The sequence below is a fragment of the Rhinolophus sinicus genome, chromosome 13 (assembly GCF_057876585.1).
Source record: "Rhinolophus sinicus isolate RSI-liver-muscle chromosome 13, RSI-T2T, whole genome shotgun sequence".
Taxonomy (NCBI): domain Eukaryota; kingdom Metazoa; phylum Chordata; class Mammalia; order Chiroptera; family Rhinolophidae; genus Rhinolophus; species Rhinolophus sinicus.
Window position 1 is genome coordinate 12,338,851 of NC_142513.1, and position 20,745 is coordinate 12,359,595.

Genomic DNA, 20,745 nt, shown 5'->3' on the forward strand with positions numbered 1-20,745 from the left:
TGGTCTCCCAAGTGGGGTGCACTGAGCTACCAGAAGGAAACATCAAGAGACGTCTACATATTTGTTTCTAAGCTACCCTTTATTAAACTTGATATTATCAAACACTTGTACACGATGGTACAATAGTGTGCATACAATTACAAATAATTATAAAAATGGGAGTTGCACACTCAGAATCATTTTATTGATATGGCTGTGAATGGTCAAATAAATTTGGAGGCTGCTGTTTTGGTCATTACTTGTTCCCTGATGCCTGTCACAAAACAGGTTTCAATACATGAGAATGAATGAATGAGTGACGTTGCCTGGGTTTAGTTTATGAAACTGATCATGTATTACCTGGGTGACTGTGAGGAAGATACTCCCTTATTAGGCCCCAAGTTCCACACCTGTGAAATAGAGCGTTTGGATCAGATTCCTTCCCACATACCTTCCAACATTGTTTCTAAGTGGCATAGGAGTCACTTATTGTCCAGTAGGGGACAGTATCATTTAGTCAGTAATAATCCTAGCAAATGTTTGAGTTGCGTGGATTACACGGTCTAAAGGCTCAGCATGTATGAATTCATTGATCCTCACAACCCCATGTAGTGGGAAGACAGGCACAGAGAGGTTAACTAACTTGTTCAAAGCCGCATAAATAGTGTGGCAGTTGTGTGCCCTACCCTTGCCCCTGGGAGCTACACATCCCGTGTTGCTGGTTGACTTCCAGCTGCCAGTGCAGCACCCCCTTATTCGCAATTTTCCTTTCCACAGTTTCAGTTAATACTCCCAAATAGTATTAAATGGAAAATTCCAGAAATAAACAATTCCTAAGTTTTAAATTGCACACCGTGCTGAGTAGCTCACTTCATCTCCTCACGTAAGCATCGTATCATCTCACATCATCACAAGAAGAGGAACGATGAGTACAGCCCAACAAGGTATTTTGAGAGAGCGATTGAGACATAGTCACAGCCACTGGGCGTCCTGGGACATATCCCCTCGGATCAGGGCACAGAGCAAGCCAGAGTCCTCAATCCATGAATTACAGGGTGTTGCTGTGTAAACACCCTCTTACTGCTGGGGGAGATAATAGTAAGAAAGTTTTCTACCCTGCTTCCCCACATCCCCTGGGGATTATGTGGTGGGCTTGATGATTCAATGTTTGTAGGCTGCCTTGCCTTCCCTTTCTCACCCGCCCCCACCTTACCTAATAAGCTACTTGCCCTGTACTCCTCGGGAACCCCAAATTAAGCCTGACCCAGGCTTTGGACCCTTGCAGCTTGGCTGGAGAGTCTAGGTTCTTCCTCCATCCAAAGAACAATGGTTTGGGGTAAGATCGCCCCGGTTTCTACCATTTATATGCTCTTATAGGTTGATCTGTGTCTCCCCCAGAAAAAGATATCTTGGCGTCTTAAAATGGGCCTTTATTTGGCAATAGGGTCTTTCTAGAGGTGATCCAGTTAAGATGACGTCATGAAGCTGGGCCCTAATCCAATATGACTGATGCCTTATAAAAAGGGGAAGTTAGGACACAGGCAGGAGAAACGCAAGCGAAGATTGGACTTCTGCTGCCACAAACCAAGGACTTTCCAGGAGGCAGGAGAGTGGCCTGGGACAGACCCTTCTTCAGTGCCTTCAGAGGGAACATGGCCCTGCTGTCTCCTAGACGTCCGACTGGTAGCCTCCAGAACTGTAAGAGAATAAATATCTGTCGTTTACTGTTACAGCAGCCCCAGGACACAAATATGCCAGCAGTGTGACATCTCCGTGCTTCCGTTGCCTCCCTCGCGGATTCTTAGGATGATTCAATAAATAATGCATGTAAAAGGCTAAGCATGGAGCCCGGTGCACGGAAGGTGCTCACTAAGGGGGTGGTTGCTATGTTGTAACTGAAATAGCGAGGCCCCTCCCCCCACAAACCACCTCAGGGAAGGGGCTCCTTGGACAAGGGGACAATTAAGCCTTATGCTCCTTCTGAGAGTCCAGGCGAACAACCTGCCCTAACCTTTGACCTGGCTCAAAAGTAAAGAACAAAGGTTTTAAGGTTGAAATGTTACTCCAGGTTTTTGTGTAGCTGGGTGGGGGGAGGGGACATAAAGAGTTAGATGACCCCCTAATGGGTTTGCTTCCTACACCTGGTGGGGCCCCATCTGAAGGGGGGGGCAGTACCCACTGCTTGGCAGAATAATGTGAAGTGCCACCATTTTTACTGACTGTATGGACAGGACACGGGGTTCTTAGTTGCAAACAACAGAAATGTATTTACTTAAATATAAGGCTAGAGACTGTGAGGCCTCAGGCAGGAAAATGTGCAACATGGGTGTGGGGGAAAGGGCTTCTGTAGTGAAAACACCCGTCACCACTAACTCTCAGAACTGGGAACCAGAAACTCCACCACCGCCAGCCCTAGAGATTCCAGTGATGGGGGGTGGGGAGGGTGGGGTGGGTGGGGGGGGGGTGGCTTCAACCCTCTGGCCCTACAGCCAACCCAGTGGAGAAGGAACCAAGTGCGAGGGAGAAAGTGATGGGACAAACCGAGGCGCAGGGCTGTCGCTCTCACGTTGCTCAGTCTACTGAATAAGACAGAGCAAAACCAGACCTGTGGGCGGAAGGGCAGAGGCAGGGTTTTGCGAGGAGGGGAGGGTTGAGAAGGGAGCAGCCCTGCGTGGGGCCTCCTGCAGCACCTCAGGGCAGCTCGGGTTCCAGGGTCCCTACAACCAGAAAGGGACTTGATGGTCCTTACTGAAGCCTCTGACCCGCGGCAGTGCGTCCTGACAGATCCTAGACCATCGCAGGAATGAGCAACCATGCTCGTCCCCACAACCCGGATGACTGACAAGAAGGGAGTGAGTTTGGTGGCAGCTCGGGAGCACTGCAGACCCGTTCTGCAGGGTGGCTGCCTCCGTGCTCCCACCTGAAAAAGGGGAACAGGTGAGAAGGCTCGGGTTGTCTCAAGGGGCGCTCCTAGCAACGACCTTCCGCCACGCTGGCCGTGGAGCATGTGCTCAGTCTGTGGTTTCACAGGACATTGCTGCCACTCCCTCCTCTGAAGGCATCGAGGCAGAGACGCTGTGCAGGTGTGAAGGGTGCGGCCCGACCTCTGCCTCTATCCCTGCCCTTGCGCGTCCCCTCCCTGCCCTGCTCCCCCTTACCCTCCGCCTGAGGTTCATCTTCATCCTAGTCCTGGGCCTCCTCGTTCCCGTCCTCGTCGTTCACCTCGTCCTCGTCCTCGTGCTCATCGTCCTCCTTGAGGTCAGAGTCCTCGTCCTCAGGCTTCTCGTCGTCGTCCTCGTCCTGGTTCTCAGGCGCCAGGTTCCGGCACGCGGGCCCCTGGTGCTGGGGCTCGTCCCCAGGCTCGTCCTTGAGTTCAGGCGGAGCCTGGAGCTCGAGCCTGTACTGGGTCTGCAAAGCTGGTTTTCTCCCGCTGCAGACGCTGGCGCACTCGTCCTTGGTCAGGAAGTTGTTCAGCTTCGCTTTGCCGCCGCCAAACACAAAGGCCTCGCAGAAGCCGGACCTGGTGTTGAAGAAGAACCTGGGCAACACGGCCTTGCCGGGGCCCTTGTAAGGAGGCTCCAGGCAGAACACAGGGCGGCCTGCAGGGAGGCAACAGGGCTCGGGTCAGCTCTGGGGACGCTGTCACGGAGGATGGCCTGCACAGTGAACCACTGAGACAACCGGCATGTCTCCGGATGGGGGACGGTTGGTGGGAGATGGGACATGTCAAACCTTCATGTGATGGCCTGCTGTCTGAGGTATGGTTAATTTTGTTCGGCGTGACAATGGCATGGTGATACTGTAAGTAATTATATATCCTTATATATTAAGTATTTATGGAGTATTTATGGATTAATTGGCATATTGACTGAGCTGCGCTTCAAAAAACTCCAGAAAAGTACAAGAAACGTACATAAACAATAGTCTCCATCTGTCAATACTTGTTGCAGCTGCACAGTGGACACATCGTGTGTATGATACTCATCCCTATGCTTTCGGGGATGTTTCAAAGTTTCCACTCTTAAAAAAAAGTCTTAAAGCATCATGCTGTAATGGAGAAAGGCATGGAAGAAAACATACCAGCATGTTAACTTTGGTTACCCCCTAGGGGATCGGAATAATGTAATATTGGGTGCGTGTGATATTTTCACTTATAATAAGAAATATACATTTGGTGTAGGTCCCGTTCCTGCCTGGCACAGAGCTCCTAATACCCTCACAATTCTCTTAGTGGTGAGAGTGATGAAGGTGCCTTTTGTTATGTTATTGAGGTGACTTTTGGTAAGCCCCTGGGTAACCTAGGGAGAGGGGTTGGTTGCCTTTAATGCGATTAGAGAGTTGGAAATTTCAGCCCCATACCCCTCCTCTGGGCGAGGAGAGGGGCTGGAGACTGATTCAATAGCCAATGGCCAATGATTTAAACAATCATGCCCAAGTGATGGAGCCTCCATAAAAACCCGAATGGACGGGGTTCAGAGAGCTTCTGGCTCCATGAACACGTAGAGGTACGAGGTGAGGGGTACCTGCAGAGGGCCCTTTCCCCATACCTTGCCCTCTGCATCTCTTCCATCGGGCTGTTCCTAATTTACATCCTTTTAAACCTAGAATCTAGTAAGTAAAATATTTCTCTGAGCCTCTCTAGCACCGGTGGTGGGAATCTACGATCTACAGCCAGTGGGTCAGAAGCTTAGGTGACAATCTGTACTTAACGATTGGCATAAGTTGTGAAAATATAAAATGTCTTGAGGATTATTTAAGATAGGAACTTAATAAGTTGCTGAATTATTCAATGTGTTTGTTCAGCCACAGACTTCTTAAGCCCTTCAATAAGCCATCAGTTAAGCAAGGGGAAGAAAACCCCCTGTGAAACACAAGCTAAAGATGTTCCATAACTGTCCAGAGCACAGAGGGGAAGCTCTTAGCAGGAGACCACCTTTGCATCACTTTGGAAATTGCTTGCTTGCACATAAGAAATCACAGTTCTCTCCACCTGACAAAACCACCTGACTTCTGCAGCGAATTCTTAAAACCCAGATAATAGGTAAGGGTCTCTGGGGGCACTGCCCCACACTCACTCCCCTATCCCTTAGCTCCATCCCAGCCAACAAAACACAGGATGAGTGCATCTGTTTTTTTCCCTGACTCCAACATGTTGTGTCTCTATCGACATCAGCCAATTCCCCAACACCAACCGGGTGTCTTACAGTCAGTTCACTTCTGACACTAATCCCTGGAGGTAGCACAGACTCCACAGGCGAAGGGCTCGGTTCACAAGACTGTCCCTGCTCCCAATGCCAGTCACAAGTTCATGGGGGTGACCCATACTCCTGACCAATCTGGGGTTCCATGACCACACCCCCCAGGGTCAATAATTCATTAGAGCAACTCACAGAGCTCAGAGAAGCACTTTACTTACTGTTACCAGTTGATAATAAAGAATACAACTCAGGAATATCCAAATGGAGGAGATACGTAGGACGGGGCGGAGTGAGAACGGAAGGAGGGGCTCTCTCGCTGGGTGTGTCACCTTCACGGCACCTGGAAGCTCTCCAAACCCGTGATATTTGGGGGTCTTGTTAAGGTTTCATTATATAGTAGGGATAATTGATTGAATCACTGGCCATTATTAATTGAACTCAATCTTGGTACCCTCTCACATCCCCAGAGGCGGGAGGTTTGAAAGTTCTAACCTCATCACCTGGTAGGTTTTCTCAGGCCCCTTCTGAAGCTGTCTAGGCCACCTTCTCCCCCACCTCCAGTCATTTCATTATCATACAAAGGACTGTAGATTCCAAGACTTTTCTAAGGCCTGGGCCAGGAACCTCGACAGATCAAATACGTCTTTTTATTATACTCCAGTGAGGTTCAGGGAGGAGGCAGGGACCAGGAATAGAGAGAGTCTCAGAGGTGAGGGCAGAATCTGCTAGAGCTGTCTGATGAGAGTTAGGCAGGATCTTTTTTAAGCTGAAAACACAATGAGTTACTTTTTAGAGTCAAGAAATGTCCCCGGAGTTAAAACGTCCCCATTTACCATGAGACATCTAGAGAGAACGGATTGGCTTCGTCCACCCACACCCCTGCTTCCCCAGCCCCTTCTTACAAATTCATTTTCTGCCCCAGTCCACAGAGCAGAGGTGAACGGGAACTTACGTTGGGAAGGGGGAACGGTGTCACTCCCCTGAGCGCCAGCCGCCTGGATGTTGAAGAGAAAGAGAAGGGCTGCAGAGAGGCAGAGTGGGTCCATCTTGAGAGCCGCGGAGGGAGAGCTCCTGAGGGCCTGGCGACTGACAGAGCTTTTAACATCCCAGAGGAGGGGTGGGAACAGGTGAGGTGAGTGGGGAATGAAGAAGGGGAGGAGCCGGGGTGAGTCCTGTTCAAACCGTATCTCCCCACCTCCCCAGGCTTCCTGCTTCTGCCTGCAGAGGCCAAAATGCTTAGTAATAATGCTTCTTAAACTTCAACATGCCTGCACATCCCTCGGGGACTATGTTGAAATGCAGATTCCGATTCAGTAGGACTGGGGTGGGGCCTGAGAAGCTGCATTTCTAACCGGCTTAGTTACAGGTGCGTCCCTAGTCCCTCTCCTTGCTTGTAAAATGTTCTACAGAATCACTCTTTGAGTAGCAAACCTGGAGGGAACCTCAGCGGGAAAGAAGGGGAGCAGGCAAAGGGAAAAGCTGCTTTTCCCATACACCTTGGGAAAGTGGCAGAAGAGAGAAGACCAGGAAGAGGGGAGTCCTAGAGGACCCCCCAATTCTCTCCCATTAATTCGCCTGAACTTGCACCTTTACCTTACTTCTTTGGAATGGTCACAATATCGACTATGTGACCAGTACAATTCACTTGACTTCTGCAAAAATGAATGAGTTCCTCCCCACCCCTTCAGGGGACTAAGCAACTGAGCAGATTTCCATGCGCTTGCACCACCCCACACAGTGTGCACAGCTTAGGAGGACTCAGCATCATAATGTCACTCACCCAGCTGCTACAGAGAGACCCGCAGGCCTGGATATGATTGCGTTGCCACGACCCACGAACAAGTGGCAAGTACCCTTGGGAGCGGAAATACCTTACTTCCTATCTTATGCTTGAGGAACAGAGTGAAGAAACAAAATGGAGTCACTATAGTCAAGGGGCTAAATTACTAAGAGCAAGTAGGATGCAGCCTGAGGTAATGATTCTGTTCTTGTTCTAAGTAGCCTGGGAACGTAAACCATTGACCTTTCCAGTCCTGCGTCAATGCCTGAGCAAACAGGAAACCTACAGATAACCCCCTGGTTACCCCCTGAAGGACTAAGGAAAGAATGTTCACCTATTCAGACAACATCGCATCCATTATCCAGCTGGTCTGACATCTGGAGGATTACCATCTCAGAGCTACCCAGAGGCTGATAACGTACACTGATCCTTCTTAAGAATGTACTTTTTACTGTAAGAGTTCTTATCGTTTCTTTCTTCTTCAGAACCCTCGGGATATTCCCTAGTTGTATATTCAGTTTCCAAACCCTGGATACCCTTGAGTAAATCTATAATTTACCCAGCAAAGACCCACACCCTTTTTGAGTTCATTTGACATATTGGAGACAAACTCAACCGGGAGTATAAGACCCCACAGTGGTTAAGATTGTGTGTTTCACCATCAGGGGGACTTGGGTTTGGCAAATTTCTTAGTGTTTCTGGACCTGAGTGCCCTCATCTGCAAAACAGGCTTGTTTATAAAATCAAGACCCTGTTTCTCAGGGTTCTTGTTGTGAGGGTATTTGAGACTAATGAATAGAGAATGCTCAGCTCTGTCCCTGGGTAGGAAATGCTCAGAAATGCAGGATTGCTATCATGGTCGTCATCATCACACCTGTGGAAGAGAAAGCAATTTCCCTCTACACTTCTGGGGGTTTTCAGCTGATCTAATAATTAAATGTACAGGAGGGAGATTAACAAGAGAAAGTAACCAGATCTAGTTGCATATGTACATATGGGAGCTCCACATACCTGAGAGAGTCAGAGCCCCCACATACATGAGAGTTGCAGAGACAGAAAGGTATAATAACGTATATATGGCACCCTGAACCAAGGAATGAGGTAAGACGCCTTGGAGCTTCAGAGGGAAAGAGGGTCATTCGCAGATTGATAAGACAACCAGATGTTCAGTAATTAGATGTTTGCCCTGCTCGACATAGGTCATAAACAGTCATACATGATGATAACTCTTGTTATCTTATTTGGAAAGACCTCGAATTTAAATTCTTTAACGGAGAGGTAAAAGGTTCTCTGGAGCCTACGATATCGCCATTGCCATCAGCGAAAAATAATCCACATACCAAAGTAGCTCATCTTGGAGAGGCTTGTTCTGAACCCTCCAGTCTCATGTTGAAATTTCCCGAGAAGTTTCAACTTCCAGATGTTGGGTCGATAGATTTACTTTACAGCTATCGTTTACCCATCTTAGAGCCTTCTGATTTAGGAGCAGATTGCTCCTATTCTACAAGCGTAGCAGGATGGCAAAATCTGGCACGGAAGGGCCATTTTTGCAGAAGCAAAATGGATTTCATCCACCTGTGCCACAATCTTTATAGATTTTGTTGTGGCTGACTTTGCATGAAAGTCAGCTGAGGTATTTCCCTGATACTCAGGTTCAGTCCTTTTAGTATGAGCCTCCATTTTGACAACAGACATTTTATACTGAGAGATATCAGACTTACAGTATTTTTGCACAGTTTGTGGAACATTTCTACCGTATACCCATATACAGACACAACAAAAAGAAGGCTACATGGTTTGGATACTGACTAAATAGGACCAAGGATTATTATGAAACAATACTTAATTACCTATCTGACCAAAGTAACAATAAAAGATTTCAAAGCCAAATACAAAAGATTAGCGCTTACTATTGAGACTATTGTATTTCCTTAAGTAATCAAAGACCCAATTAAGAAGACATAAACACAGAAGCTTTAATTTCTCAGCAGATTACTCGAAAAGAAAAACATTTTACAATCTCTTATTAGTATACCCGCTGGACAGCCCAAGAAAACTTTGTCCTTTTAGCAGGTGAAAAGAAATTAAGTTTTAGTATTATAATGTACATCATTAATATTAAAGCTTAATTTTTAAAACCCTCATAAATTCATTCAATCTTATCAGCTTGATCACACATAAAATTCCTTTCTCAGATTTCCTTTTCATAAACCTTCCACAACTTTCTGTTTCCATTTTAGTTCTTCTCTTGTTCTCTTACCCACTCAGAAAAAAAACAACTTTATGTTAGGACAGAATTACCCTCTTTTACTACCCACAAAAATGTATCTCCATCTCTTAGTCCTTCTATTACCAAACACACATATTATTTTCCTTCCATATTAATTAGCATTCTTAATGCTTAGAAACCTTGATTTCTAGTGAAAACTAGAAGTAAGCAATTGTGAACCATCTGTTACACCAGTATTCTTTAGATTGACAAATTTATAAATACATCCCATAATTTCGAGAAATACATGCTTTTTCATAGTATAGTCTTTCAATGTGGCACATGTTTACCAACAGACCCAACTTTATCTTTTAGTTTTTCTGTAATAAGAAGCTATAAGTTGATAGAACTATGTTCAGTAATTAATGTTTCATTATTTTATCTTACTTGGAAATGATCTGGGTATTCAGTAACTTCCACCATTTAATTTAACTTTCCAAAATTCTAAGGTTTCAAGTTACCAAAAGATTTTGGGAAACATTTTTAAGTATATATAACACATTATTGTTAATAGTTTCATCTCAAAATCTCTTATTCTACTACCTATTCAGTTTACTTGCTCTTAACAATTATGTTTAGATTACTTATGAAATTTTTATTATATTGAGTTATTTTTCATGCTGACAAATTTTGCAACAGAAATAACATGAACTTATTTCAATAAATCTAGGCAAAATAAAAGTATTATATTTAATGGTGATAACTCTAAACATTTGCCTATTTTAATTAGACAAACATATTTAATTAGCAGATCACATGAACCTGAAAGGCATTTGGGTTAGTTTCTATTATATTATTAAGAATTTGTTTATATAAGGGCATTTTTGTTTAAGCCAGCTAAATAGAAATCTTTGACAAATGAGCAATACCATCCAGAGGTAGAAAATGCTACACAACACACAGGGACATAGACAGATGCAAACAGAGACCTTCTAGCCTTTGTTTTATAATTACTGCCATGAGATGGGCACGATAATGTAAAATTCACTAGCTATTAGAGAACAGTTGGAGTAAGTTAAGTTTATCCACTCAGATAGTTAAGGCTTTTTCTTATTAATATTTGTGGAGTAGATACTTAACCTTATAGAAGCTGTGGGCTAGATCTTAGGCAAGGATCCTTCTATACACATTTTTTTTAAAATTCCTTTCCTTTTCTTTTTTCTTCAAGTCTTAGGAATTAAAGATGGTAAAGATAAGTGGGCTTTGAACTGCTTCTAGAGTTGCGTTTCTGGTTTCACAAATATTTGTAAGGTGAGGACGATTGCTCTCAATCTCCCCCAAAGAACTGGGTTGTAACTTAAGTAACAACATAGATTGATCTACTTCTCCAAGTACATCATCCTTAATTTGCTTCTTTCCCTCTGGGTACAGTTTTATTTTAGCTTAGAAGACAAGACCTTAAAAAAAAAAAATCCTATCAGGCTCTGAATACCAGCTTCCAGTTTGACCAAATTCCTGATGAAAAGTTATTAAATATCAAAAGTTTCAAATATCTCATCAGGTTTCAGCTGGGAAAAACAGTAAATATTCCTGGCAGAATTAAACAATTCCATGATATTTTTAACATACTTCCTCCAAATCAAATTTTAAGTGACGTCTTTCTGACCTCTAAGTATCTTTGGGATTTTTCAGAGGGTTCCTGGAACATCTCAAAAGACTTGTTCTCTCTCCTTATAAAAACCAAAATATTAAACTAATCAGGTTTATTTGATGTTAAATTACCTAAGAAGCACTGCCAAATAAGAAGTAATGCTAAACCTTCTTCGGCTATAATTGTATTGGTATGTATTATTGATATAAGTGTTCCAGAACTGTATAAAATTCCTAAAAATCTGATCTGTCCTGATATTAGGTTGGTGCAAAAGTAATTGTGGTTTTTGCATTTATTTTTAACCTTTTAAACTGCAATTACCTTTGTACCAACCTAATATAATGTTATCGGTCATAATTTCAGTTATCATCTTTGTATGATAATCAGAGCCAAATGTGAAAGTTAAAATAGCACATATTCCACCAAATAACTATTACAACTGATAAATGAATTCAGTAAAGTAGCAGGATACAAAATTAACATTCAGAAATCAGTTGCATTTTTCACACCGATAATGAACTATCAGAAAGAGAAACTAAGAAAACAATCCCATTTACAATTGCATCAAAAAGAAAATACCTAGGAATAATTTAACCAAGGAGGTAAAAGACCTGTATTCTGAAAAGTATAAGATATTGAAGAAGACACAAGTAAGTGGAAGCATACATTATGCTCATGGATAGGAAGAATTAACATTGTTAAAATGTTCATACTACCCAAAGCAATCTATAGATTCAATGCAATCCCTATCGAAATACCAATGACATTTTTCACAGAACTAGAATAAATAATCCTAAAATGTATATGAAACCATAAAAGACCCCAAATAGTCACGGCAATCTTGAGAAAGAAAAACAAAGTTGGAGGTATCATGCTACCTGATATCAAACTATACTCTAATGCCATAGTAATCAAAACAGCATGGTACTGGCATAAAAACAGAACCATAGATCAATAGAACAGAATAGACAGCCCAGAAATAAACCCATGCCTACATGGTCATTTAATCTATGACAAAAGAGGCAAGAATATACAATGGGGTAAAGACAGCCTATTCAACAAATGGTGCGGTGAAAACGGGTCAGATACATGCAAAAAAAAAAAAAGAAACAGAACCACTTTCTTATTCCATATACAAGAATAAACTCAAAGTGGATTAAAGACTTACATGTAAGACCTGAAATCATAAAACTCTAGAAGAAAATATAGGCAGTAAACGCTCCAACATTGCCCATAGTAATATTTTTACTGATATATCCCCTCGGGCCAGGGAAACAAAAGAAAAAATAAACAAATGGGACTACATCAGACTAAAAAGTTTTTGCACAGTAAAGGAAACCATCAACAAAACAAAGACACCCCAGTGAATGAGAGAAGATTTTCGCCAAGGATACATCTGATAAACGGTTAATATCCAAAATTTATAAAAGAACTCATACAAATCAACACCAAAAAATCAATCCAATTAAAAAATGGGCAGAGGACTTGAATAGTCATTTCTCCAAAGAGGATATAAGATGGCCAATAGACATGTGAAAAGATGCTCAATGTCACTAATCATGAGGGAAATGCAAATTAAAACCACAATATCACCTCACACCTGTCAGAATGTCTATCATCAATAAATCAACAAACAACAAGTGCTGGTGAGGGTGTGGAGAAAAGGGTATTATGGTAAGTGAAATAAGTCAGAGAGAAACAAATACCATATGATCTCACTTATATGTGGAATCTAAAATACAAATAAATGAACAAACAAAACAGAAATAGTTTCCTAGATACAGATAACAAATTGATGGTTGCCAGAGGGAAGGTGGTTGGGGAGCTGGGTGAAAAAGTAAAGGGATTCAGAATTACAAATTGGTAGTTATAAAATAGTCAAGGGGATGGAAAGCACAGTATGGGGAATATAGTCATTAATATTGTAAAAACTATGTATAGTGCTAGGTGGGTACCAGACTTTGTGGGGATCACTTCATAAAGTATATAAATGTCTAACTACTGTGCTGTACCCCTGAAACGAATATAAAATAATATTGAATGTCAACTGTAATTGAAAAATTAAAAAATAATAAAAAATAAAAATAAATACATAACATTCTGGTTCTAGAAAAATCAATAAAAACTTCCTATCAAAAAAAAAATCAAGTGATTCAGAAAAAGGTCAGTTACTTTATTTGCTGATTATCCATAACTATTAAAGATCGTTTAATATAAATACCTTTTTCCTAGTTATGAAATGATTCTTGTTCATTGTCATTCAAATGATACTAATGTGAATTTTTTAAATATAAAAATTACTTGAAGTTCCACCACGCAGAGATAACGACTCTAAATGGATTAGTGAGCAATGTTCAAGTTCTCATTCTATAGGATTAAACGCATATTTTGCATCAACAGGACCACACTAGATCTCCTACCTTGTGATTTTTTTATTCAACAAAATGTATGCACCGCTCTCCATGTTGACGTATATAGATCAACACTGTGCTTTTTAATGACTGCATAGTAGCCCATCAATTCCCTGTTGGTAAACATTTCCGTTTTTTCAAATTATAATTTTTTGCAATTATAAACAAGACCACGACAAACATCTTGTTGTCGAGTTATGAAAGGCGGCAGGATGCAGAGCCTGGGATTGGAAATTGAATCTGAGTTTAAACCTCAGGCCTGAACTTGTAGGTTTTATGATTTTGGGGAAATTACCATATCTCTCTGAGCCTCAGTTTCTTCATTTGTGAAGTGGAGACAGTAACAGCCTCATTGTTGGTTAAATAATGCAGAGTATGACAAAGACCTAGCATGGTGATTGGGGTAGAAAAGGTGCTCAGAAAAAGATACTTACCAGTTCATAAGGACACATAAGTGACAATTCCATCCTTCCTTAGCTCTGCAGCCAATCTCAAGCAAGAGGCTCCCCAGGAGTTGTCCCACACTCTCCCTGCCCGGGGCAGCCACCCACCTCTCCCCATTGCAGCCAACCCCCCCCCCCCGCACACACACACACACACACATACACACGCAAAGGCTGTTTCCACCTACTAAGTGCAATGAGTGTGAGCATTTACTGATGGTGATTGCTAGGGCAATGCCAATGATTTTGGGACCGCAGAGATCTGTTTGAGCGTCTGCAAACCAGGTAAGTCCTCTTACAGAAAAAGGAAGAGTAATGGAGGTGACAGGATGATGGATGTGTGAAGGGAGAGAGTGTTGGTGAGGCTGGTGGTAGTAATGTAGGTGATGATGTTATGATGGGAGTTGGTGATGACGGGAAAAGTGGAAATCAGGGACATGTCAGCATGGGATGGTAGTGACGGTGGTAAGGACGGTGCCGGGGTGTAGATAACAAGGCTGTGGTTGGTGCTGGAATGGAGCGTAAAGGTGAAAGGAATACTGGTTACCGTAGTAACGCCTTTGTAAGAATGCGGTGGTGCTGGTGCGACACAGGTGAAGATGGCAATGGGGACGATCGTGTTCAGAGGTGGTGAACGTCACTGTGGCTGTGACCATGGTGGAGACGATAGATAAGCAGAGATCCCCAGGGTGGTAGATGGTAGGTAAGGAGTCCCCCTTGATGGCTCTGGCACTAGGTCACCAATAGGCCAGCCAGGGGGGAGGTGACTGTCATCTCCTTTACAGAGACCAAGGTAAAGGGCAGCAGAGACGATGCCTGCACATTCCTAGGTCTTGACTGACAGCTGGCTCTGCCCACCTTCATGCTCTGGAGCCCATCCTGAGCCCATCCTGGAACCTGCTGGCAATGGGTCAACAAAGACTTGATGTGGCCTGAAGACGTCCTCCAAGGACCCTGGGCCTGTGCTGAGAAATTGCTCACAGCCTCTTCAGCTCTCATGGGGGATCAATCCTGGGTCACCCCCAACCTTCCACCTATTGGGCCCTCATTCTCCTGTGCCCTTAAAATAAGGATGAGGACACAGCACACAAGTTCCCCTCTCACCAGGGGGTCCTCACAGAAGCCAGACAGAATGGAAATTTGGGGACCCGGCATGTCTGTTTCCAGCGCCTGCCGCCTGGGGCTCCCTGTGGAGCTGGGAGGTTCTTCCTGTCCAGCAGGAACCGTGCCCTACAGGAGTGTGGGGAGGGGTAGAAATTCAGGGAATCTTGGTCAACCAGGGTGTGACTCCCCTCCCTACCCAGAGGAATCCTGGAAAAACAGGTTTTAGGTTTTTGCATGCGGTAAAATATATACCACATAACATTTACCTTTTTAATCACTTCTAAGTGTGTGATTTACTGGCTTTGGGTCCACGCACACTGTTGTGGTACCATCACCACAGTCCATGTCCAGCTCTTTGTCATCTTTCCAAATAGGAACTTTCTACCCATTAAAACTAACTCCCCATTCGTGCCTCCCCCAGCTCCTGGCAACCCCTATTCCACTTTCTGTCTCCACGAGTCTGACCACCCTAGGTACCTCTTCGAAGTGGACTCATGTAGTATTTGTCCTTTTAGTCTGGCTTATTTCATTGGGCATCACGTCTTCAAGGTTTATCCAGGTTGTAGTATGTCAGCATTTCCTTTCTTTTTAAGGCTGAATAATAGTCCACTGTTACGTAATTTCTTGAATGCCAGATGGGGTCTGCCCTGAGCACCACACCCACGTCCCCCCATAACCCTCTCCTCTTGGCCTCCATCTAATCCAACCACTTCCCCTTGTTGCGAGGGAAACTGCTGCTCAAGATGAAACAGCAATACTAGAGGCCAGAACCTCGGCTTCCCAGGTGAGACCCACGCTTGGGGGTGTCCTTGGTGTCCTTGCAAGCTTCCCACCCCCACAGCCCTCAAATGTCCTGACTTCTCTAGTTGGCCAGGAGCCAACCTAGACCACGCAAAATCACACGGGAAGAACCTGTCAGTGGCCCAAAGTTGCGCAGGGCTCAAGGCGGGAATGAATATGAAGTGAGAGGGAAAGGTCAAGTTTGTCCCTGTATTTCCCCACTCCCTTTCCTGTTCTTAAAGAGATTTGAGCTCTGGAAGATTAAGTGAGGATAGCTTTCGACTGGTATTTAAAACAGTTTCTAGTCTCTGAAGCTTATACAGTTTTTAAAATACGACTACTGAAAGTATTTAAAGTAGAAACAACATCCACACAAAGTGTTTAATCAGTAGCTCACATCAATTCTAGAGATGGGACAAGAACCACGTCCCATGTGCCAGGTCATAACTAACCACCCTTTTCTTCTCTCCCAGGAAAATGAATCAATACTTCCCCGGGGGTTGGGTTGGATCACAGCATTTATTCTAATGTGTTTTAAGTTTGTTTTTCTCTCTCTATGTCTTGGCTGAGAGCAGGGCAGAGACCATGTTCAGATGTGTATTTCGCAAAGGACTTAACATATTTTAAACACTTACCAGCAAGCACCGAGTGAATAGGTAGTGAATTCATCTTTGAATGCATGTCATAGAATCTACCCCACACTCAATCCAAAAGTCAGTCCTGGGGGTGGGTCTACCTCCAACATTTATCCCAAACTCCATCAACCTCTCACCACCTCTACTGCCACCACCCCAGTCCCCTTTTCTTGATGACGCCATCACTTTCTTGTTGGCCTCCAGTGTCCATTCTTTCTCCCTACAGTCTAGTCTCATCACAGCGATCAGAGTGCTCTTTTAAACATCAAATCAGTTACTATCAAGGTGCTAGTTTTCCTGTGGTACAGTAGGGTCATGGGTGCTTACTGCATTGAAATACACGCATAGATGTGGACATAATACCTAAAAAGGGCCAAACATGGATCAATGCTGAAAGGATCATGAAGCAAGAATTATTAACCCAATTCTGTGCAACAGGAGGCCAAAAAAGTATATAAACAAAGCAGCGTAAGTCAGAGCTTGTTACTCCTGAACTTCCCATCACATGGAGAATAAAACCCAGAGTCCTTGCCTACAGGGCGTGCTTCTATCAGGCCCCTGCCTCCCCTCTCAGCTCCTGCTACAGACTTTCTTGTTTTGCAAACACACTCGCACGCTCCTGCTGCAGTCTTTGCACTTGCTGTTCCCTCTGACTAGTATGCGCTTCCCTCGGATTTCATGTCATTTTCTCCTTCACTTTATTCAGGTCCCTGCTCATTCATCCCTTGAGAGGTCTGATCATCCTTTTCATGTTCACCCTGCTTTACTTTTCTTCAAGAAACACAGCACTACCTGAAATGACACTGTGTGTTTATTGCTGTGTCTAAGCTTGTATTACCTGTCTCTCCTGCGGCACGCTGAGTACTGGGAGGGTCGGGATTTCCTTTCTCGTTCACTGCTGCTGTGTCCCTGGTGCCTAGAACAGTGCTCAGCACACGATAGGTATTAGACAAATATTTGCTGAACAAGTGGGTGGATGAATGGATGGATGGATGGATGGATGGATGGATGATACATAGAAATGGTGGCCAGATGGGTCAGAGGGTGTGTGAATGAATGAATAAATGAACAAGTAAAGGAATGACTATGCAAGCTCACATGAAGCCATGCTCACTGTAGGACTGCGGATGGTCAGAAAGGGCTTCAGGGAAGATGTAGCGCAGGAACCAAACCAGGGAGGCATTAATGAGAAGTGCAGAAGCAGAGGCAGGGAGGCTGGGAAACGCAAGGCTGATGAACTTTGCTGCTTTCTCCCTCCTCCCAGCACTCCTTGCTCAGGGCGGGGGCTCCGCCTCCCAACCCAGCTCTCAGTGCGTTACCAACCACCCGTCCCACTGCAGGTAGAAGGTAGAGAAGGCTGATGCCAGGCTGCCTTCCCAGACCCTGGTTACCGGGGGAGGGAAGGGGTCGGGTTCTGGGGGCCCTGCTGCTCCCCCCTGAGCCTTCTGAGAGCACCTGACAGGTGGGCCTCAAAGCTCCCAGGGCACAACTGCTGCCAAACGTGCCTGAGCCTCATGCCAGCTCTCTCCAGGCTCTCTTCAGAGGGGACAGGCCACTGCAGTGTCCTGGAAGGGTCAGGGTAGGCAGGCAGTGACAGTGTCGGTGGGTTCTGTCCAGCAAATGGAACAGCAGTTGGTCACAAGGAGCTGTCCCAGGTGTTGAGGGACGATACCAAGGGAGACTGAAGTTCTTCTGAGTCAAGTCCACTTCCGCTGTTCTTTTCCCCGGGAGGCCCTCAGAGGACAGGAGCGCCCCTCTGTGCCCCCAGACTAGCCAGACAGCCCCAGCATGGGAGGGGAGAGCCCACCTCACGATTACCCGCGGGCCTGACTGACTTGGCCTTCAGCACCTCTGGCCCTTTCCCCAGATGCCAATGCCTTGTGCCAACCCACTTGGAGAAGGCCACGGCCAAGGGTACACGTGCAGACTCCCAAATGAGCACAAACGTAAATGCCCAGGCCTTGAGGGCAGGGACAAGGGAAGATTGTCCCAGTGCTGCCATAGCAAGTATTTCAAGGCTCAGAACACAGGGATTTGGGTGACCTGGCTTGCTGAGCAGCAAAATTACTGCATGATATTCATATGTTCATTCAGCAATTACCGGCATGTAAACTACATGCCAGGCACTGTTCCAGACACTGCAGCTACCAAAGATGAAAATCTTGGCCCTTGTAGAGCTTAATAATTAATAAACAAGATAAGACACATAGCATGTTAGATGGTGGTAAGAGCTATAGAGGAAATGGACAGGGACGGAGTGAGCTTGTAGCTGGGGGAGCGATTTAAAATCAGGGGCCAAGAAGACCTTACTGATAACTCGATAGTGGAGGTGGTGAAAAGGAGTTGGATTCTGGATGGATTCTGAAGGTAAAGCAAACAGACTTGTTGATGGGGGGGCGCGAGAGAAGAATGAAAGATGACTCAAGGTCTCTGGCCTGAACTACTGGAAAAATGAGAGTTGCCACTGACAAAGATGAGCCGACTACAGATGACCATGTTTGGGGTGAGGGTGGAGAATGTCAGCTCGGGTTTGGAGATATTCCATTTGACGTGCCTTTAGACAGCCAAGTCTAGATGGCAAGCAGGCAGTAGTTGGGTAAATGAATCTGGAATTCAGGGAGGAGGTCTAGACTAGAGATGTGGGGTGTGGTCACCGTACAGATTACTTATGACGTGGTAGCGGAGGCTGTTTCTAGGCACTAACTTGGTGGGGTGGATAAGGCAGCCAGGCCACAACTTCGTTTTTCTGACTTGGCAGACATGCCGTCTCATATAGGCTGCCAAGATCACTCAGCTTCTGGTATCTACCCACCTGCATTCTTACCTCATTTACACTCTGCTTATTTACTGCTTTGGAAATAAACTCAAGTCCAAGCATCTTGACCAAGTTGTGTTTGCCCAGGGTCTAGATTAGCTCACCAGCTCCCTTCATACTCACACACGGATGCACACACATGACTCGTAAGTTCTGAGGGCTCTTGGAAACCCCTCAGAAGCAGCCTAAACAGTCCCATCTGTTGGCTCTACAAACACCACCAGTACCAGTGTTAAAAACAGGTGCACTCCTACTTGGTGGGGGTTATAGGTGCCCCTCACCCTACCCATCCTTACCCCTGGACCCTAGATCCCAAACCAGAATAGCCCGTAACCATTCACACATTTACCATTTGCTGACTGAGCTGGATCAGGTCCAGATTGGAAGGCAGTCCCTGTGGGTCCAGGAAGCCCATAGTCTAATGGAAGTTAAAGGACAATAACAAACCAGGGTGACGAGGAACATGTGAAAGTCAGTCCAGGGCCGGCCCGATGGCTCAGGCGGTTAGAGCTCCATGCTCCTAATGCTGAAGGCTGCCAGTTCGATTCCCACATGGGCCAGTGGGCTCTCAACCACAAGGTTGCTGGTTCGACTCCTCGAGTCCCGCAAGGGATGGTGGGCAGCGCCCCCTGCAACTAAGATTGAACATGGCACCTTGAGCTGAGCTGCCGCTGAGCTCCCGGATGGCTCAGTTGGTTGGAGCGCGTCCTCTTAACCACAGGGTGCTGGTTCGACTTCTGCAAGGGATGGTGGGCTGCGCCCCCTGCAACTAATAACGACAACTGGACTTGGAGCTGAGCTGCGCCCTCCACAACTAAGATTGAAAGGACAACAACTTGACTTGGAAAAAGTCCTGGAAGTACACACTGTTCCCCAATAAAGTCCTGTTGCCCTTCCCCAATAAAAAACAAAAACAGGCAGTCCAGAGAGCTGTGGGAGCAGAGGAAAGGAGCATCTACAGCAGCCTGGTGTATCAGAGAAGGCTTCCTAGAGGAAGGAACATCTTATCTGGTTTTGTACGTAAGAGTGAAACAGGCAGTTGAGGAGTGGTGTGGCTGATGGAACAGGGCATTCTAAGCCAAACCACTCTGGGACAATGGGGGAGGGGAGGGACAGACCACAAGTGGCATATATAGTTGATGCCACTTGTGTCAGAGGAAGACACAGAAGATGGGGGTAGGGAGAGGCATCCGCCTAAGGACCTGTTTTACAGGAATCCAGGGTTGTATATACAGAAGGGGATGTGGGCAGGGATAGGCTTCAATCCAATGGGCCTGGTTTCAAAGCCTGTGGGTGGTCCAAGGACCACCTGCAACACAAGCTCACGAGGAACCTGATAAAAAGGCAGGGCTACACCTAGATCAACTGAATCCATAGGGTCTGGACCCCAGGAATCTGCTTTATTTTCACAGGAGCCCCAAATGATTGTGGTGCACGATCCAGTCAGAAAAACACCACAGCTCGCCCACCTCTCCAGCTCTACCCTGGGTGGCAGGGGACCCGTTCTCAGGGCCCCTACAAAAGGCAGAGGATGAGTCATGTTCATGCTCATGGATGTGCTTACATAACCCTCCCTGCCACACCCGGGGGCTCTGGGAATTACAGCCAGGTAAGGCTGGTGGGGGAGGCAGGAGTAGAGAAGCAGTTTCTGGCTGAGGTGGGGGAGGCAGGGCTGTTTAGTTTGGGGGGCAGGAGATCCTGTTCAGCACCCAGCAAACAAGCTGCAGCTCTTCCCACGCC

The 20,745-nt window shown here is 45.4% G+C and overlaps 1 protein-coding gene across 1 annotated transcript; it reads right to left on the bottom strand.

Moving 5' to 3' along the window:
- Positions 1-1,394: 1,394 nt before the first annotated feature.
- Positions 1,395-20,616, bottom strand: LOC109457086 (spleen trypsin inhibitor I). The gene is made up of 4 exons (XM_019749737.3): positions 19,355-20,616; positions 6,130-6,272; positions 3,138-3,578; positions 1,395-1,675 (listed from the first exon to the last, which is right to left on the bottom strand). Exons 2-3 carry the CDS (start codon positions 6,221-6,223, stop codon positions 3,163-3,165), a joined length of 510 nt encoding a protein of 169 aa, XP_019605296.3. The 5' UTR covers positions 6,224-6,272; positions 19,355-20,616; the 3' UTR covers positions 1,395-1,675; positions 3,138-3,162.
- Between the last annotated feature and the right edge of the window lie 129 nt (positions 20,617-20,745).

Bases quoted from the DNA above. Each gene is read 5' to 3' on its own strand.
- LOC109457086 (XM_019749737.3), bottom strand. From the start codon at position 6,223: ATGGACCCACTCTGCCTCTCTGCAGCCCTTCTCTTTCTCTTCAACATC. The intron at 3,579-6,129 runs GTAAGTTCCCGT...GCCTCCCTGCAG, and splicing joins CACCGTTCCCCCTTCCCAAC to GCCGCCCTGTGTTCTGCCTG.